The sequence below is a fragment of the Danio rerio genome, chromosome 23, assembly GCF_052040795.2.
Source record: "Danio rerio strain M-AB ecotype USA chromosome 23, GRCz13ab, whole genome shotgun sequence".
Taxonomy (NCBI): Eukaryota; Metazoa; Chordata; class Actinopteri; order Cypriniformes; family Danionidae; genus Danio; species Danio rerio.
The window spans coordinates 803,651-822,500 of NC_141043.1; the positions used below are offsets into that span (position 1 = coordinate 803,651).

The 18,850-nt window shown below is 36.6% G+C and overlaps 1 protein-coding gene across 2 annotated transcripts in view; it reads right to left on the reverse strand.

The window, feature by feature from the left end:
- Positions 1 to 18,850, reverse strand: part of mitfb (melanocyte inducing transcription factor b) — a 62,726-nt gene that overhangs the window by 30,569 nt on the left and 13,307 nt on the right. For both annotated transcript variants that reach the window (XR_015522587.1, NM_131847.2), the window contains 1 exon segment: positions 9,130 to 9,343. Coding sequence is in view for 1 of the 2 variants with exons in the window: in NM_131847.2 (NP_571922.2) it covers positions 9,130 to 9,343 (214 nt within the window). In the remaining variant the exon portion in view is untranslated.

An 18,850-nucleotide genomic window follows, 5' to 3' on the forward strand; every position in this document is an offset into this window, starting at 1 on the left:
TATTTATCTGGATCGTCAACACAGAGCCCACTGTATGTATGATATGATTAAAAAAAATGTGTGATTTTTGCACTATTTTGACAAATTATTGACAATTTTGACATTTCAGTATGTGGAATCCAGTTGTAATGTGCATGTAATATGCGTGCCATACATCAGCTTTATATTAGGGGATGTGCAGTGGGAAAAACATGACAGTGAAGCTACACTATGATGGAATGAACAGAACTAGTTCAGTGTTTCCACTCTCTGCACCATTTCCTCTACACTTCTGTACAAACCATAATGAAAGCTGCGTCATATATATTTAAACAGCAATATTTAATGACTGTTAAAAATTGTTTATTGAAACCATGTGCATCTTGTGTGCTGCTGATCGAATGTTGTATTCCTGTAGTATTTGTATGATAAAAGGATTATGTGAACCAATGATGCTGCAACTGCAGGACTTCTTTAAGGAAATGAACGCAGCATGCAGAGTGTTGAACACTGGAGAGTCTGTGTTAGAAGTAGAGTCGGTTTTGAAAACGGACATCTGGGTTCTGAAATTTGTGGCAAACAAATTTTAAAAAAAGTATATTTCTTCAGTTTTTAAATCTTTCTACTTGTTGGATTGCTTTTCACCTTTCTACATTTTTTATTTACGTTAATATTTAACTGCAACTTTCCCTTATCCAAGTTTTAGAAACTGCAAATAATAACTTGGCTTCTGGTTGGTCATTTGGTACCAGAGTTTTCTCTAAAACAAGTGAAATAATATGTCAATGCAGGAAAAACCCACTTAATTTTGACAAATATTTCAAAAAACAAGACTATTTGTGGGCTTGTCTAGAAAATTATTAGAATTATTAGACATTTGGTCTAGAAACAAGACTAAAAATGTAAGTAAGCAAAGCTTTTTTGCAGTGTAATAATCTATTATATGTAAATATAGAATCTGATGGTGTTTTATTTACTGTAAATAAAACAAAAGGCTTTCTAGTTAGATTAAAGCGAATCTACAAACAAAAATTTACTTAATAACACACACACAGAAATCAAATGTGTGAATCAAATACTGTAGCTTTTAGATACATGCTATAACTGTACACACACACACACACACACACACACACACACACACACACACACTTTCATACAGTGAATATCTCAAACACACACTCGATTTCCTCTAGCATCCGTCCATGTTGTATAAACTGTAGTTAAACGTGTAAAAGTGTGTGTGTGTGTGTGTATGGTATAAGACGAAACGTGAGCATGTGTTCGTATGTTCAGCGGGTTGAATGAGCGGCTCATCATCAGCTTAGCATAAGTAACGACTGACTGAACATAAATACTACGTTAAGATTACGGCGTACATGTCGTGCCCTTCTTATCCTCTGATACCAAACACTCAAAATCAGACACCAAACTATCAGCTATTTACAAACACAACACTGACAACAGCATGCAGGTTTCAACAGCCAAACACACAATTTCTCTCAAAACATTAACAAACAAACATCTTTTTAATGTTTTATATGTTCAATTTCTGGTAGACTTGATTGGAATTTGTTTCAGGCTCTAAGATATACTTAAAAACACAATAAACACACATGGAAAATAAACTAATATCTCATAATGTTATTTAACACACTCAAAGAAAAGATGTTTGCTGTTTATTTCAAACTAATCGAGTAGAAGCAACACAATTCTTGAGGTTTTTAAGGGAAAACTAATATGTTTTATGTTCAATCCACTTAAATTTGTAAAAACTAATAGCTTAATTCCTTCATGTTGTCCCAAGATAATTCAATAGAGTGGAACCCAGCATTTCTTTTACACAGTAACTTAATTGTTCTGAATTCTGAATCTTGCCATTCTCAATCTCACAGTTTTGTTGTTCCTCCTGTCTATTGTGTCTTATTCTTCACTTAATGGATGTCCAGTTGAATTGCGATGAACCATAAAATATAAATAAGCTAGTTTTCAGTGATTCTGAAGTGTTGAAACAGACGGGCTTTGGCGTTCTGGGTGGTCTGTGATCAGCTTGTGTTATCAGAGGAGCATCACACACATAATTACAGCACATTTCACACGTCTAACATAAACCGGTGTGTGAGAATCTCCCAAATATGGGAGCATTAATTGCTTCATAACTTTCCCTGAGGTGTTTCCACAAATTATGCGCAAAATCAAAACGAGTACAAGAGTGTTCACATGCCAAATGAGCACAAAACAAGGCTTTATTCATTTCTTTCTAATTTTAAATTGGTTTAAAACAGTCAGAATATGACAAAATAGTTTTAGCTCAAGTGTGCTTTAGAAAAGAAACCAAAGTAGTTTAAAAAAGCATCACTGAAGTGGAGAAATATTTTAAAAACTGAACCCTGTGCATACACACATTTCTTTCAAATATTAAATTAAAATAATAACTGGTCAGAATAAGAAATGTTATTACCAACAACTGCATTTTCTCAAGAGAAATGCTCTAAATGACAATATTTCAGCTTGATATTTGAAAAAAAATGTGTGTATGCAAAAAATTCAACTTTAAATATTTTTCCACTACAGTGTTTTTTTTTTTATTCTGACGGTTTTAAACCAAATTAAAATGAGAAACAAATAAAGAAATCTGACTTCTTTCAAAAACAAAGCATCGTTTTGTGCTATTTATTCCAACAAATATTGATTTCTGTTGTTAATATATTGGTTTTAAGCTAAAAAATGAATATAATGGTGTCTAAAAACATGCCACCTTTTGGTTATTTCATTCAAAACAAATGCTCTATATGACAAGTTTATTTAAATATTAAACCGGTGTGTGATCAAATCAAATTTGGGACCTTTAATTGGTTCATAACTTTCCCATTAGGTGCTTCAACAAATTACGCACAAAATCAAAACGAGTACAAGAGTGTTCACATGCCAAATGAGCACAAAACAAGGCTTTATTTCATTTGTTTCTAATTTTAAATTGGTATAAAACAGTCAGAAATTTACAAGACAATGTAAAATAGTTTTTTTTTAGCTCAAGTGTGCTCTAGAAAAGAAACCAAAGCAGTTTACAAAACATCACTGAAGTGGAGAAACATTATATATATATATATATATATATATATATATATATATATATATATATATATATATATATATATATATATATATAAACTCAATGCATAAACACTTTTTATCCAAATATCAAATTGAAATATTGTAATTTAGGGCAATTTTCTTGAGAAAAAAATCATAATTGGTCAGAATATCAAATGTTATTACGAATAATTTCATTTTCTCCAGAGAAATGCTCTAATTGACATTATTTCAGTTTGATATTTGGAAGAAATGTGTGTGTGCAAGAGTTAAAAAAAAAATTCAACTTTAAATATAATTCTTGGTTTTAACTTTCTGACTGTGTTAAACCTGTCACGGTATGGGGGTGATGAAGAGGAGGCGAGGACCCAAATGCAGGGAATGAAGAATTTAATGAAAAAATAAAACAAAAACAAAACTCAAATCTCCCCATGTGGGGAAAAACACAACATTATATTACACACTCAACAAGACTTTTCAAGACAAGACTTTAAACCGCTGTTGTAGAATGGAAATCAGCAACAGGGAAGGGAACAATCAATAACGGACCAGCACGGAACAGAGCACACTAGGAGAATAAATAGGAAAGACAAACCAATAAACAGACAGGCGGACAGGTGAAAATAATAATTACAAACAAGGTAACAAGGTGGGTGGGACAAGACAATAGACGGGAGAGCGCATGACACAGAGAGACAATACAAGCCATGCGCTCACACAACACAACACTGAAGCACACGACAAAAGCACGTGACCACAATGTAAACACCGAGCCACGTGCTTTGACAAAAGACGCAAGACACGAGCACACGATGAATGAAAGCACTCACCGTGCGCACACACACGCAGCGTGCATGCTTCATCCCAGCGCCGACCAAAACCGAAACCAACAAGACTGAGACGCTGGGAATGAAACACCACGCCGCTGACAAACGAAAACACAAACACGAGTACAAGAGCGCACGCGTCTGAGTGACGCAGAGCGCGCGCGCGGCCGCGTCAAGCAGGAGCGCGCACACTCTGCGTACACCCACGACGGCGCGCGCTCACACAGAGACAGAAACAGGACCCGACATGAGAAGTGTCAGAGCTCTGCCACCAAAACAAGAATTTACAAGACCAAAGTGGCAGAACCCTGACAAAACCAACTTATATTAGAAACAAATGAAAAAAGCCTTGTTTTGTGCTCATTTGGCATGTGAACACTCTTGTTCTCGTTTCTGTTTGTGCGTAATTTGTGGAAACACCTTAGAGAAAGTTATGAAGCAATTAATGCTTCCATATTTGAGAGATTCTCACACACCGGTTCAATATTTAATAAAGAATGTTATTTAGAGCATTAGTTTTGATTGAAATATCAAAAATGTGGCATGATTTTAGACATTATTATATTCATTTTTAGCTTAAAACCAATAAATTCACTTAAGAAATGCTTTGTTTTTTTAAAGACGTCAGATTTGTTTATTTGTTTCCACTTTTAAGTTGGTTTAAAACACTCAAAATATTACAACGTATTACAACATAATAATGTAAAGGTCACGTCATGCTTTTGCTTAAAACCCAGTGCATACACATATTTCTTCCAAATATCATATTGTAATTTAGAGCAATTTTCTTGAGAAAAAATTGATAATTAGTCAGAATAAGAAATGTTATAACAAATAATTTAATTTTCTCACGAAAAATGACAATATTTTAACTTGATATTTATAAGAAATGAGTGCAACTTTTAAAAAATCTAAACTTATTTCTCCACAAGGCTTTTTTTCATTTGTTTTTAATTTTGAATTGGTTTAAAACAGTCAGAAAGTTACAAGACAATGTAAAATTGTTTTTTAGCTTAAGTGTGCTTTAGAAAAGAAACCAAAGCAGTTTACAAAACATCACTGAAGTGGAGAAATATTTTAAAAACTGAACCTTGTCCATACATACATTACTTTCAAATATCAAATTAAAATAATAACTGGTCAGAATAAGAAATGTAATTACAAACAACTGCATTTTCTCAAGAGAAATGCTCTAAATGACAATATTTCAGTTTGATATTTGTAAGAAATGTGTGCAACTTTAAAAAAAAAATCCTAATTTATTTTTCCACAAGGCTTTTTTTAATTTCTTTCTAATTTTAGATTGGTTTAAAGCAGTCAGAAAGTTACAAGACAATGTAAAATTGTTTTTTTTAGCTTAAGTGTGCTAAAGAAAAGAAACCAAAGCAGTTTACAAAACATCACTGAAGTGGAGAAATATGTATTAAGTGTTGTTTTTAAAAACTGAACCCTGTGCATACATACATTTCTTCCAAATATCAAACGAAGACATTGTAATTTAGAGCATTTATCTGGAGAAAATGATAATGGTCCGAATAACAAATGTTAATCTCAAGACATTTCTGCTGCATACAGTGTGTAATACATCACATTACAACAGTGTAATATTCTGACTGTTTAAAACCAAAACTTCTGTCAAAGACAAAGCATTGCTTCATGCTCATCTGTGATGTGAAATCACTCAATCTCGCCTATTTATTCCACCAAATTTTGTTTTCTGAAATATTAGGTTGAAATATTAATGTTGTGTTTGCAAAAAATTAATATAAAAATGCCAGCTTTTTTCATAAATTGTATTCAAAACAACAATCTAACATTTTTCTCATTATATATTTACAATAAACGACCTCAATAGTTTACAGATTACACAAAACTCTGATTAGTAAATTCACAGAAACTGAGAACGCCCAAAATACACACAAAAAACCAGCACTGAAGTGAAGAAATAAGTCATATTTACCAAAATAAACTGGAAAAATTAGAGGAATCAATTAAGAAAAACTTATTTGACAATTAATAAAGACTTTAAGACAGACAAACAAACTCCACAAACTTGATAAATGTTGTCTTAACAACTAAAAACTGAATTAATTCTACAAATAAGAACATGTCCATGCCATATAACTAATGCTGATGCATATTTCAACTTACTATTTTCTGTCTTGAAAAGCAACAATGCCTGTTTCCGAAGCCTGTGCCCATATAAGAGTCTGTTGAAAGCCTAAAACACACACTTTCTCCCCGCAAAAATGAGCAAAGTGTAAGATAACGGCTCTTACCGAGTGACATTAGCAGCCCGAGTCCTGCGAGATTCTGCTGTAATTAACACAGTCTGCGCACAATAGCAGCCGCATCAGTAACAGTCCATAGTTCTGCGCTCTAACGAGGAATCAAAGCTATGAAGAGATTGTGAATGTAGCTGAGCAAATAGGATTAAAGATGGCTAATTCCATGAGGCTGGAGCACAGCATGCATTAAAGAGGAATTCTCTGGGGAAAGATAATCCCCATATGCGTTTTAACACACTTCAGCGTTCCCTCCTCTCGCTCACGGACAGTGTCACAATCACACACGCTTGGGCTGATCGAGATGAAGTTTAAGTCGATCCGAGCGGTCCACGCAGAGAACAAATGCACTGTATGCTGACTCCAAAGAGCTCACATCACAACTGAGGAGAACGGCTTGCTTTTGAGGAAAAGTCATATGTTTCTCATTTTAAATTGGTCTAAAATGGTTGGAATTTATCAAATGTAATGTACAAAAGTTTTTGCTTGAGTGTGTTTGAAGAAAAACAAAAACAAAGTAGGTTTAAAAAACATCACTGAAGCAAGTTTAAAAACTGAATACACACACACCACACACATAACATCCACACACACACTCTCACACACACACACACACACACTCATATACTACGGACAATTTAGCCCACCTAATTCACCTGTACCACATGTGTTTGGACTGTGGGGGAAACCGGAGCACCCGGAGGAAACCCACGCGAATGCAGGGAGAACATGCAAACTCCACACAGAAACGCCAACTGAGCCGAGGCTCGAACCAGTGACCTTTTTGCTACTGCTTCGTCCCTGTATCAATCCTGTAAATATATATTCGCCAAAACTTCCCAAAGTGCTCAATAATATTTAGAGATCTGGTGACTGTGCAGGCCATGAGAAATGTCTAACTTTACCTAAAAAATGCAATGGTTTGTTTTTGACAAAAGTCATTTGTTTCTCATTTTAAATTGGCCTAAAAGGTTGGAATTTTAGAAGGTAATGTAAAAAAGTTTTTTCTTGAATGTGTTTTAAGAAAAAAAAAAAAGTAGGTTAAAAAAACACATCACTGAAAAAAAGTTTAAAAACTGAATAAACACACACCATATCTCTTCTTATCAGTGCTGTCAAATGATTAATCACATCCACAATGAAAGTTTGTATTTACATGATGTTTCTGTACTGACTGTGTATTAATATTGTACATATATATATATTCTCCAAAACACCCAAAGTGCTCAATAATAATTGGTTCTGGTGACTGTGCAGGCCATGAGAAATGTCCAACTTTACTTAAAAAATGCAATGGTTTGTTTTTGACAAAAGTCATTTGTTTCCCATTTTAAACTGGTCTAAAAAGGTTGGAATTTATCAAAGGTCATTTAAAAATAGTGTGTTTTAGAAAAAGAAACTAAAGTGGGTTAAAAACACATCACTGAAAAATATTTAAAGCCAAAATATTTCTAAACAGCTGTTTAAAACACACACACACACACACACACACACACACACACACACCATATACTTACTTTTCCGTGTTGTCAAATGAATAATCACATTCAAAAGGAAGGTTTGTATTTACTCAATGTTTGTGTATTGACTGTGTATACATATTGCACATATATATTCTCCAAACACCCCAAAGTGCTCAATAATATTTAGATCTGGTGCCTGTGCAGGCCATAGGAGATGTTCAGCTTTACTTTTAAAGAAAACAGTGTCTTGCTTTTGAAAAAAGTCATTTGTTTCTCATTTTAAATTGGTCTAAAATATTTGGAATATTAGAAGGTAATGTAAAAAAATGTTTGTTTTTAGAAAAGAAACCAACGTAGGTTGAAAAACCATCACTGAAGTGGGAAAAAGTTGAAAGTTAATTGTTTTTTTCTAAGCAGTTGTAAACACTATCTCTTTTCCTTTTTGATTTCGAGCCATTATAGAATAGTGTTCAGATCACTACGTGATGCAGGTGGAGGAAAACCTTGCTTGACTCGCTCCTCCACAACAGCCCGAAGTGCTCAATAATGTTTAGATCGGGTGACTGTGCAGGCTGTGAGACTCCACTTTCATGTTCATTAAACCATTGTGTCTCCAGTCTTGCTGTGTGTATTGGTGCATTACCATCCTGATACACGGCACTGCCTTCAGGATACAATCTTTGACCCATTGGGTCATATGATCGGCCAAAATGGCTGGATCATCCTTGGCAGTGAAGCGCCCATCTAGCACAAGAGTTTGGGCCAAGGGGATTCCCATGATGTTCCAGGAAATCCATTACTGATCCACCCTAATGCTTCACTCTGGGCATCAGCAGTCTGGGTGGGACGCTTCTTTAAGGCTTCTCCACACCGTAACTCTCCCAGATGAGGGAAAGACAGTGAAGGTGGACTCATCAGAGAACAACACATGTTTCTTTGTCCACCGTCCAAGGTTTTTACCGCTGGCACCACTGAAACTAACGTTTAGGATTTGCACGAGTATCGTATTGCCGTCAGATATTCCAGTATGGTGGGGACACTACTTTCCAGACCTTGCACATGAGAACAGCTGCATGATGATTCAGTGAATGTTTACATGTGCAATTCAGACAGGTTTTACAGGGTTAAAGTCCACATGAACTGGAAGCTGCGACCATTTTTTTCATATTGTGATGCAGTTTCACAATACTAAATGTGAAAGCAGTGGGCGTGGCTTGTTTGATTCTACTGTGAGCTGGAGGGGCGTGGTTAAGTGTGTTAGCCCCGCCCACTATATCAGACTGACCTAATAACTGAACTCAAACAGGAAGTGCATTTGCAGATTTCAATATTCGATTACTGAGGCAAACTATTGTTTTGTTCTTAATGACATGCACAGATGAACTGTTCAGCGCAGAACTAGCAATGTGAGCTCACAACATCACTATGGCTAGTTTTGATTTCACACGTGCTTTGATATGAGCTTTCTGCGCGCTGCTTTACCTTCAGCACCTCCATGGGCACCTGTGCGGCGCTGGGCGGGCCGCAGGGATGGCTGACGTTGATGGCGGGGCTGTGTGTGATGGAGATCTGCCGCTTCTGCTGCTCTCGGCGCTCCTGCTGCTGGAGCTGCTCACGCATCAGCTGCTGGCGGAGCAGGACTCGAGACGAGCCCAGCGGGGGCTTACAGGAGCCATGCTGCTGCTCTGAGGGATTACTGCACACACACACAAACACAGAGGACGTTACATACAGTTGAAGTCTCAATTGTTAGCCCCTCTGTATATATTTCTCCCAATTTCTGTTTAACTGAGAGCAGATTTATTCAGCACATTTATAATCATAACAGTGTTAATAACTCATCTCTAATAGCTGATGTGTTTCCTCTTCACCATGATGACAGCACATAATATTAGACTAGATATTCTTCAAGACACTAGTGTTCAGCTTACAGTGACATGTAAAGGCTTCACTAGGGTAATTAGGGTAAAGTTAGGGTAATTAGGCAAGTCATTGTATAACAGTGGTTTGTTCTGGAGACAATCCAACACTAATATTGCTGAAGGGGCCAATAATATTGACCCTAACATGGGTTTTCAAAAAAAAAATCACTATATTACAATTCTATTAGCTGATATAATGAGAGAAAAACTCCAGGATAGTGTAATCAAGACTTTCAGAAAGAGGAAAACAATAGTGTTAGACTGATAAGGTACAACCAGTCAGATTTACTGTCCTGCCCCATACACACACTGCACGATTCTAAGGGCTCACACATTTTGGGGGACCCCAGAGACATTATAAAGAACCCATGGCCCAGTATATATGTCTACATGTATATATACATGCAAAAACCCAGAGGAGAATATATATATATATATATAAATCTGGGATTGTACAAAAAACATGAAACAACATTATATATATCTAATTCAAACAACCATTATTGTCTGTTGCACACACACATACTGATTTATTCCCCAAATACTATTAAAGGCTACTTAATCTTTAACCTGATGGTAAAAGGCGGATTCTACCTTAATTCTTAATGCTATTAAACCTTGAGAGAGAGAGAGAGAGAGAGAGAGGTGAACGTGGGGCTCTGCAAAGGGACAGTGTTTGGTACACTAGGCACTGGTTAATTGAATTATCTTGAGATCCTGGTAGTGGTTAATTAGGAAGCTTAATAATGTGTTACAGGCTGCTTTGTAGTCAGTAAAGTCTAGAAGGGATACAGCTGCAAACACGCACATCAATAAAGCATCGTTTTCGTGACACCGTGCAACAATAATTCATATTTTAACATTACTGTGAGGGTTATGGTAGGGGGGAAGCATTAATAAATAACAATTTAAAGGATAACTTAATAAATAATATGAATAATATTCACTGTATTATCACTGTGAGGGTTGGATTTAGAGTTGGGGTAGATGTTAAAAAAATACAATTTAATGGGTAAATTAATAAATAATGATTCATTCTCATTCTAATTACTGTTTTTACATTGCTGAATGGTTGAAGTGGGGGTAAATGTTAATAAAATACAATTAGTGGGTCATTTAATAGGTAATATAAAGAATTCTAAATGATATTGACTGTTTTTACATTACGGTTGTGTTTGGGGTTGGGGTAGATTTCAATAAAATACAATTTATGGATAATTGAATAATTAATATAAGTAGTTCTCATTAACGTGTGGCCACAGCTCTAGCCCTTCGAGCGTATTTTTGTGTTTATAGAGGAAAATGCAGGTAGGAGCTGAGACAAGCAAAGGAAATGGAACTAGTAAATGACACAAGAAGGATTCAGGTTTTTACCATAGGTCAAGAGACTAAGCAATAAACATTAGGGCTGCATGATATTGGAAAAATCTGATATTGTGATATTTAATTCCTCTGCAACACCCATAACACACCCATAACTCAAGATATTAAAGACAGCTCTTTCAGACCATGCGCCGGATCCTGTCCTTAAAATCACGAAAGTGGAATCAGCCAAAGTGCACCTGCCTGCACCGTGTGCTTTAAACCGTGTGTTCGATCATTAAAATAGAGCCTAAAGAGGTCAAAAGTCCATAATCTCACACAGTGTCTATTCTTATAGACAGAATATTACATAGTATGAACCCAGCATGACACTATCTTTGTTAATCCGCTGTGAATATTTGGTATGCGTGGTGTAATCACAAAACTGGGCCAAAATCTCCTGATGCTGATGCAAAGTGACGAATCATGAAGCAAATCTCACCCTCATATACCTCAAATCTCTCTCTCTATTCCAAGAAAAAGTCAACCCAAGCTCATACTGAAAACCCAGTCCTGTGGATGTTTCTGGAGATGTTTCCCGGGAGGTTCAGCACAATTGATTTAAAAGGATCTCAAATTTCTCTCGCAAGTGGCGTTCGCGCCCGCTGTTCTCGCGTAATCCCACTAGAGGCCGCTGTCGACTGACTGTCTGTCTGACTGAATGACAGAATGAATGACCGCCCAACCAATTGACTGACCCACCCTCCTCCTTCCCTAATGTAACCAATTTTATTGATTGACCCGCCCACCCACTAACGACCAACCAACGATTTACAAAAGCCGTGCAGAAAAAGAGAAGTCCTCGTCTGATTTTTACCACGTTTGCGGATTTTACCACATTCTTACCCTGTTATGAACTTGTTCATTGTATTTTTTGGATTCTGTTTTTGTCTTACCTGATTTCTGAAACCGCTCTTCCTCAGACTAGAACCCGGTTATCGTTATCATCAACTCAAGTCTCGAGTCTGGTGAAGAAGGGTTTCAGAAAGCAGGTAAAACAAAAACAGAAGCCAAAAAATAAAACAAACAAGTAAACAACGGAGAATGTTTTTAAATCTGGAAACGTGGTAAAATCAGACAATGGCTTTTTTTTCTGGATTGCTTTGGAAAACACTAGTGGTTGGATTTAGGGAAAGAAGAGGGTTGACAGCGGCCTCTAGTGGATTTACGCAAGAACAGCAGGTGTGAATGGCAAGAAGTGTACACAGCAGCCTCTGGTGGACTCGCGAAAACAAAAACTGCAAAGAAAATGTAGCTCCTGGGACATATTTGATGTTCTCCAGAAATGTATACGGGGGAATGTTTTCAGAATGAGCCTGGGTTTAAATATTGTCTTGTTTTTGTAAATAATGAGGCAAAATGAATTGAAATTTTCCCTAAAACAAGCAAAATAATCTGATAATGGGGGAAACTCACTTCATTTTGATTTATTAATTCTGAAAACAAGACAACCTTTTTTGTATCTTGATTTAAGAATATGTAGATGATTGGACTAGAAACAAGACAATACCTGTAAGTAAGCAAAGCTATTTTTGCAGTGTAAGTACATTTTAAACCTAAATCTATCCAGTTTTTCCTTAAAACAAGCTAAATAATCAGGCAACAGGTTAAACAACATGATCTAGTTTTTCATTTTGACATATGGTTTTTGAGCTTACCTCATTAGCAGAATAAATGACTTGTTTTATTTCAAAGCTCACTTCATTATTTCTGAAAACATCATGTTTAGCTTGTCTATAAAGCGCTTCTTGATTTCAGGACTTTTAGATATTTGGACTTTTTTGGAGTGTTTTTGCTGTGTATTAATGCAATAAAAGCAGACTGCACTTCCTCTAAATCAGCTGATGTGTTCAGTTTGTTTGTGGCTGTTTATGTTGTGTTTCTCCCACAGTTTTCCTCCCAGTATTTCGCCATGTTCTTCTTCTAGAGATGTGAATTACCCAATGCTCCTTCCTCCACTTTCAGTTCTCCTTGTGAGCTGGAAAAAGCCACAAGTTACTTAAAAAATAAATAAATAAGTAAACTCTGTTGCCTTAAATGCAACAAGAGATATCAGTAAATGCATTCACTTAACTTTTATAATTATGCACATAATTTGTTCACTTAATCAGTGTACACTCACCGGCCACTTTATTAGGTACACCTGTCCAACTGCTCGCTAATGCAAATTTCTAATCAGCCAATCACATGGCAGCAGCTCAATGCATTCAGGCATGTAGACATGGTCAAGACGATGTTTGCTTCTTGTTTAAACCACTTATTTAAAATGAGCTGAATCAATTTTTTGCGGAGAACTTAATTGTCTTGTGTTCAATCCACTTAAATTTGTAATTCCCTCATGTTGCCGCAACATAAATCAATTGTGCTGAACCCAGCTTGTTTTTCAGCGTGTTAATAAAAGGCAATGAGTTTACTCTCTTTTTTAAGTAAAGTCATGTTTGAGCAGAGGAACTGCTGTCCAGATGAGAGCTTTTCTTGACTCTTTTGATGCGTCCCGAATCCTCCGCCAATCCAGCTGTGCAGTAATCGCTCTAATTAGCCTGTCTGGCCAATAAGCGCTTGCTTAGCATTGTGCTTTACACATGTGTAATCTCAGATTCTGCCGCTTCACATTTCTGATCCTGACGCAGACCATTGTTCTTCAAAAGCCAGAACTGAGTTTCTGTGAATTGAATTAAACTATAATCCCAAGCACTGCATGCAAAAATGCCTTACTTACTTGTTTCTAGTCCACTTATCTCAGAATTCTTAAATCAAGAAGCATTTTCTAGACAAGTTAAAAGTGTTGCTTTGTTTTCAGAAATACTGAGTCAAAATTAAAAGTGAGCTTTTCATTTAAAATAAAGCTAAATAATCTGCCAATGGGGAAAGTGGAATAATCTGATCTTCTTGTTTAAGGGAAAAACAAGATTATTTTGTTTACTCCATTGTCAGATTTTTTTTTTTATCTTGTTTTAAGGAAAAAGTCACTTTATTTTTAACAATTATTTCCTAAAATTATATCTTTTGGTTATACTACAACACTTATTTAAAAAAAAACTATTTTGCATATTTTTTATGAATTTTTATTATGAAAAGTATTCAATAGCTGTACTGTTAATTACTGTATTCTCACCAAATTCAGTTCACACATCACTGCTACAAATACTACAAATAAGTGTTGTAGTATAACCAAAAGCTGTCATTTCAGAAAATAATTCATTCATCAATACTTCTTGCGGCGTTGGTGTGTGTATCCTGATAGAAACCTATGTTTAGTATTCTAAAATGCATGGCGCTGCGTGGTGTGCGACCTGCTTAAGAGTTATAATTAAGACCTTTACTACTACACTCAATGACATTTAACATCAAATGTTTAGTATAATTTTATAGGACAAATCTGCAAAAACTTCACAAAACACAACTAATTAATTACCATTTAAGCATATATGTTACTGGCTTCCTCCTATTTTATTCTGGGTGAAAAATAGACAGAGATTTTAAGTAGATTTCAAAATGGAAGTGAACGCTACTACTCAAATTTAAGACATTTTAAGACTGATTAAGGCCTTATCTTTATACTATGGAATTACAGGCTTTTTAAGGACTAGCTGATACCCAAAATGACCTGAATATCAATGTCCAGCTATTAGTTTTCTATTCTAAACTTTCTCTCAATGCAAAATTTAAAGACATGGTTGACTGAACAATCAAAGCCAAACTAAAAAACTCCTGATTTAAACAGAAGCACGGTGTTGCGGAATGAAATATAGGACACAGGCTGGCATAAAATGGTTACACAATCATACTTATGAATCATAAGTTACAATAATAGGGGAAGAAAACGAAGAAGGGAAGAAGATCGTGGGTCAGGAGTGTCTAACACACATGTTTTGATGCATCATAGTTCCTCAGTTTATAAACTGATGGTGGTTCGTCTGGCACCACTGAATCACCTCTACTGACTCACGCAGGGATACAACACACTTTAGGAGACGTTCACACTATAGGCCGATACAAGATTCTGACAATATGATAAGCTTGGATAAAAATATCTTGGTTTCACGGTATTGTGATCACGGATCTAAAAGAAAAAAAGAAAAGCAACACAATATGAAAAATTCCAATAGAATATATTTGATTTTAGGAAACATTTAAAATACTTTGCAGCAGTAAACATGTCAGGCTACATAATTAAAATAAATCATCTGCCGATTCAAAGACACAGATTTCTGTTCAACACATAAAGAAATACATGTAAAAAGCCCTTACATATACTGTGGGAACGGTATACCAGAACATTTTAGCACTTTTAAAACCATTACATTTCCAGACTGTGGTAAACCTTTAAACACAACCCAGACTCATTCTGATTACGTACCCCTATATACATTTCTGGAGAGCGCCAAATATATCCCAGGAGGCTTGTTTTTTGCAGTTTTAAGTTTTCACGAATCCACCAGAGGTTGTTTCATTCCCGCATGCTGTTATCACGTAAATCCACTAGGGGCTGCTGTCAACTGACTTACTGACTATCGACTGACCCACCCTCCTCCTTCCCTAAATCCAACCAATAGTGTTTTCACAACCTAAGCCATTAAAATGTATCCCCGCGGACGTTTCTGGAGGCCGCGATTTACATGGTACGTATGGCCGCATTTAGTTTTTTCCGAGCGAACGCTACAGAGCGGTGTGACGCCGCTCCTCTTCTCCACGATCGCCGGCTGACGGCACACTTGTGGACTTGTCGACCAATTTGGCATCGTACAATGTCTAATGTGAAACATCGCGATGGACGATGGCATGGTAGGCGGTGGTGAATTAATTATTTATGAATAATTAATTAAATCATAACAAATTAATTATTTGTAGACTACCGTTTCGCAAGCAGCCTTTCTACAATCATGACAACAGTTCATATGACGGAAAGCAAATCTGTTGCCATCATAAAAAGTGTGTGAGTGTGTGTGTGTGTGTGTGTGTGTGTGTGTGTGTGTGTGTGTGTGCGCGTGCGTGGCATGAGTCGACACCTCTGCTCCGATGTATGTCAAGAGATCAAAACAAAACAATGAGCTCACAGTGCTCTAAGGCCACACCCCCAGTCCAGCTCTGGCCAATCAGAGAGCAGCACCAGAAGGGAGGCTGACCTCAAAACTACTTTCTACTTCTGTATACACTGCTCATTTGCATATCAAAACAAGATAAAGCAGATTTATGTGGTGCACCATGGGAAAGTCACGACATTATACACTCAATTAGGGCTGCACAATATAACGCAAATGTAGCGCTGTCCTGATAATAGTATATGGAATATACCTATCGCAGACATGCATGATTAATTACATTTAAATGATGCATTGATCGTTTATCTTAATTCGACCAATTGCATCTTTAGCCCCGCCTCCTGAGTAGCTGCTGTTCTGCTATTGGCTAGAGCTGAACCAAGAGCTGAAAATGAACACTAATGGGCGGAGACGAGAAGAGATAAAAATGACAACAGCCAATCAGAGGCAGGATATCTGCATACCAGGTGTACACTCATTCACAGTGTTTTACACATTAAATGTTTGAGCCTCCACACAGTTTAATCTGAATTAAATCAGATTTATATTATTAAATAAACAAAGCTAATAAAATTAGCATTTATCAAGGGAAATGTTATATGGTAAGAAATACCGCTATCGGGACACTCACCAATAATATTGCATGTTTTCCAGTATCATGTAGCGCCACATTCAATGACAAAACGTAATAATAATAATCAACGCTCAGCTCACACTGACTGTGTTATTAATATTCACAACAAACTGAAATGCTTATAGTTGGTTATAACCCACACACACACACACACACACACAGTACTCACAACCGTCTGCAGTGGAAAGCGCAGTGTGTGTGCGGCCGGACAGTCAGAGCCTCCATCTTTACTCGCTGAAGGTGCACTGTGCGCCCTTGGACGCTCTGAGAGTCACAGTGTTGGGTGTGTGTCAAAAGGGGAGGCCCTAACAGCCGTACACACACCGGCACACACACACACTCTCACTACAAAGTCGAAATGACAGCATATGTGTGTGTGTGTGTGAGGATAAAGAGAGCCAATCTCAGAGCAACTCTGGATTATTACACTGCAAAAACTGCATTTCTTACTTGGAGTGTGTGTCTTGTTTCTAGTCCAAATATCTACAAACTCTTAAATCAAGAAGCGTTTTCTAGACAAGCATGAACGTTGCGCTGTATCAAGAAGTAATGAAGTGAATTTTTCTTCAAGACAAGTAAAATAATCAAGCCTCAAAGCGAAATCATTATTGATTTTGAGTTTATTAACTTTCCTTAAGCTTAGTCCCTTTATTAATCAGGGACCGCCACAGTGGAATGAACTGCTAACTATTCCAGCATATGTTTTACACAGCCGATTTCCTCCCAGCTGCAACCCAGTACTGGGAAACACCCATACACATTCATTCACTCACACACACACACACACACACACACACACACACACACGTTTGTATTGTGAAAAGTGGGGACATTACATAGGTTTACATTCATTTTATGCAGCCCAAACCGTATATTATATTGCCCTCACAACACCCCTAAACCCAACCATCACAGGAGACTGTGTGCAGCTTTACTCTCTGATTAAACTCATTCTGTAGGATTTATAAGCATTTTGAGAAATGAGGACGTCACCAATGTCCTCATATTTCACCTCCTTTTTGTAATACCTGTGTCATACCCATGTCATCATACAGATTTGTGTCCTGATATGTCACAAAAACCTGTACACACATATACACACACACACACACACACACACACACTATGGACAATAGTTCATAGTTCATGTTGGACGTGTTGGCGGTTCATTCCCCTGTGGCAACCCCAGAATAATAAAGGGACTAAACCGAAAAGAAAATGAATGAATGAATGAATGAATGAATAGTTCAGTAAAATCACTGTCCATTGAGACAATCCCTTTTCATTCCATGTGTTCAGAATAATGAGAATATTTCCATCACAGAAATGTAGGGTTCTGCCATCTTAGTTTCTGAGCTCATTTTCTCATTAAGTTTGATTCAACGTGATTACACAAGTTTTAATTCAGCAAAGTTTTAAAAGCCAATTAATTAATCTAAACGGTGACTCCAAAAAAAGTAACCTAAATATTATTCCTTATTTTTTTAAGCAATGAGTTTACTCGTTTCTTAGAGAAGTCATACTATTCTGCAACTCATGTTACTTGTAATGCATCACCTCCAACACTGCTTAAAATAATGTGTTTTAACTAGACTCATAAGCTAATATTTAAAGTTTGTCACATTTTTTTGTGGTTGTTCAGGTTAGTTTTTGCTCTTCCAACAGTTTTTAAATTAATAATAATTGATTTATTGATTAAAATCACATTGAGTTTGACACACATTAAACATCTGAAGTTATCAAACACCTCTTCAAGACACTTGTATTCAGCTTAAAGGCATATTTAAAGGCTTAACTAGGTTCATTCATTCATTTTCTTTTCGGCTTAGTCCCTTTATTAATCCGGGGTCGCCACAGCGGAATGAACCAACTTATCCAGCACATGTTTTACGCAGCGGATGCCCTTCCAGCAGCAAACCATCACTGGGAATAGCTTAATTAGGGTAATTAGGGTAAAGTTAGGGTAATTAGGCAAGTCATTGTATAACAGTGATTGGCTCTGGAGATTTTTACTCTAACCGAAATAAAACAAATAAGACTTTCCAGAAGAACAAATATTAGAGGAAAAACTGTGAACAACTCCTCAATCTGAGAAACACCATTTGGGAAATATTTGACCGAAAAGAATCACAGAAGAACGAATAAGTGTGACTTCAGCTGTATCTCTGTCAGTGCACACTAGAGGGCGCTCACCTGCCCACTTTCACCTTCACCTTCTCTGAGGGTCATTACAGGTGGAGCAG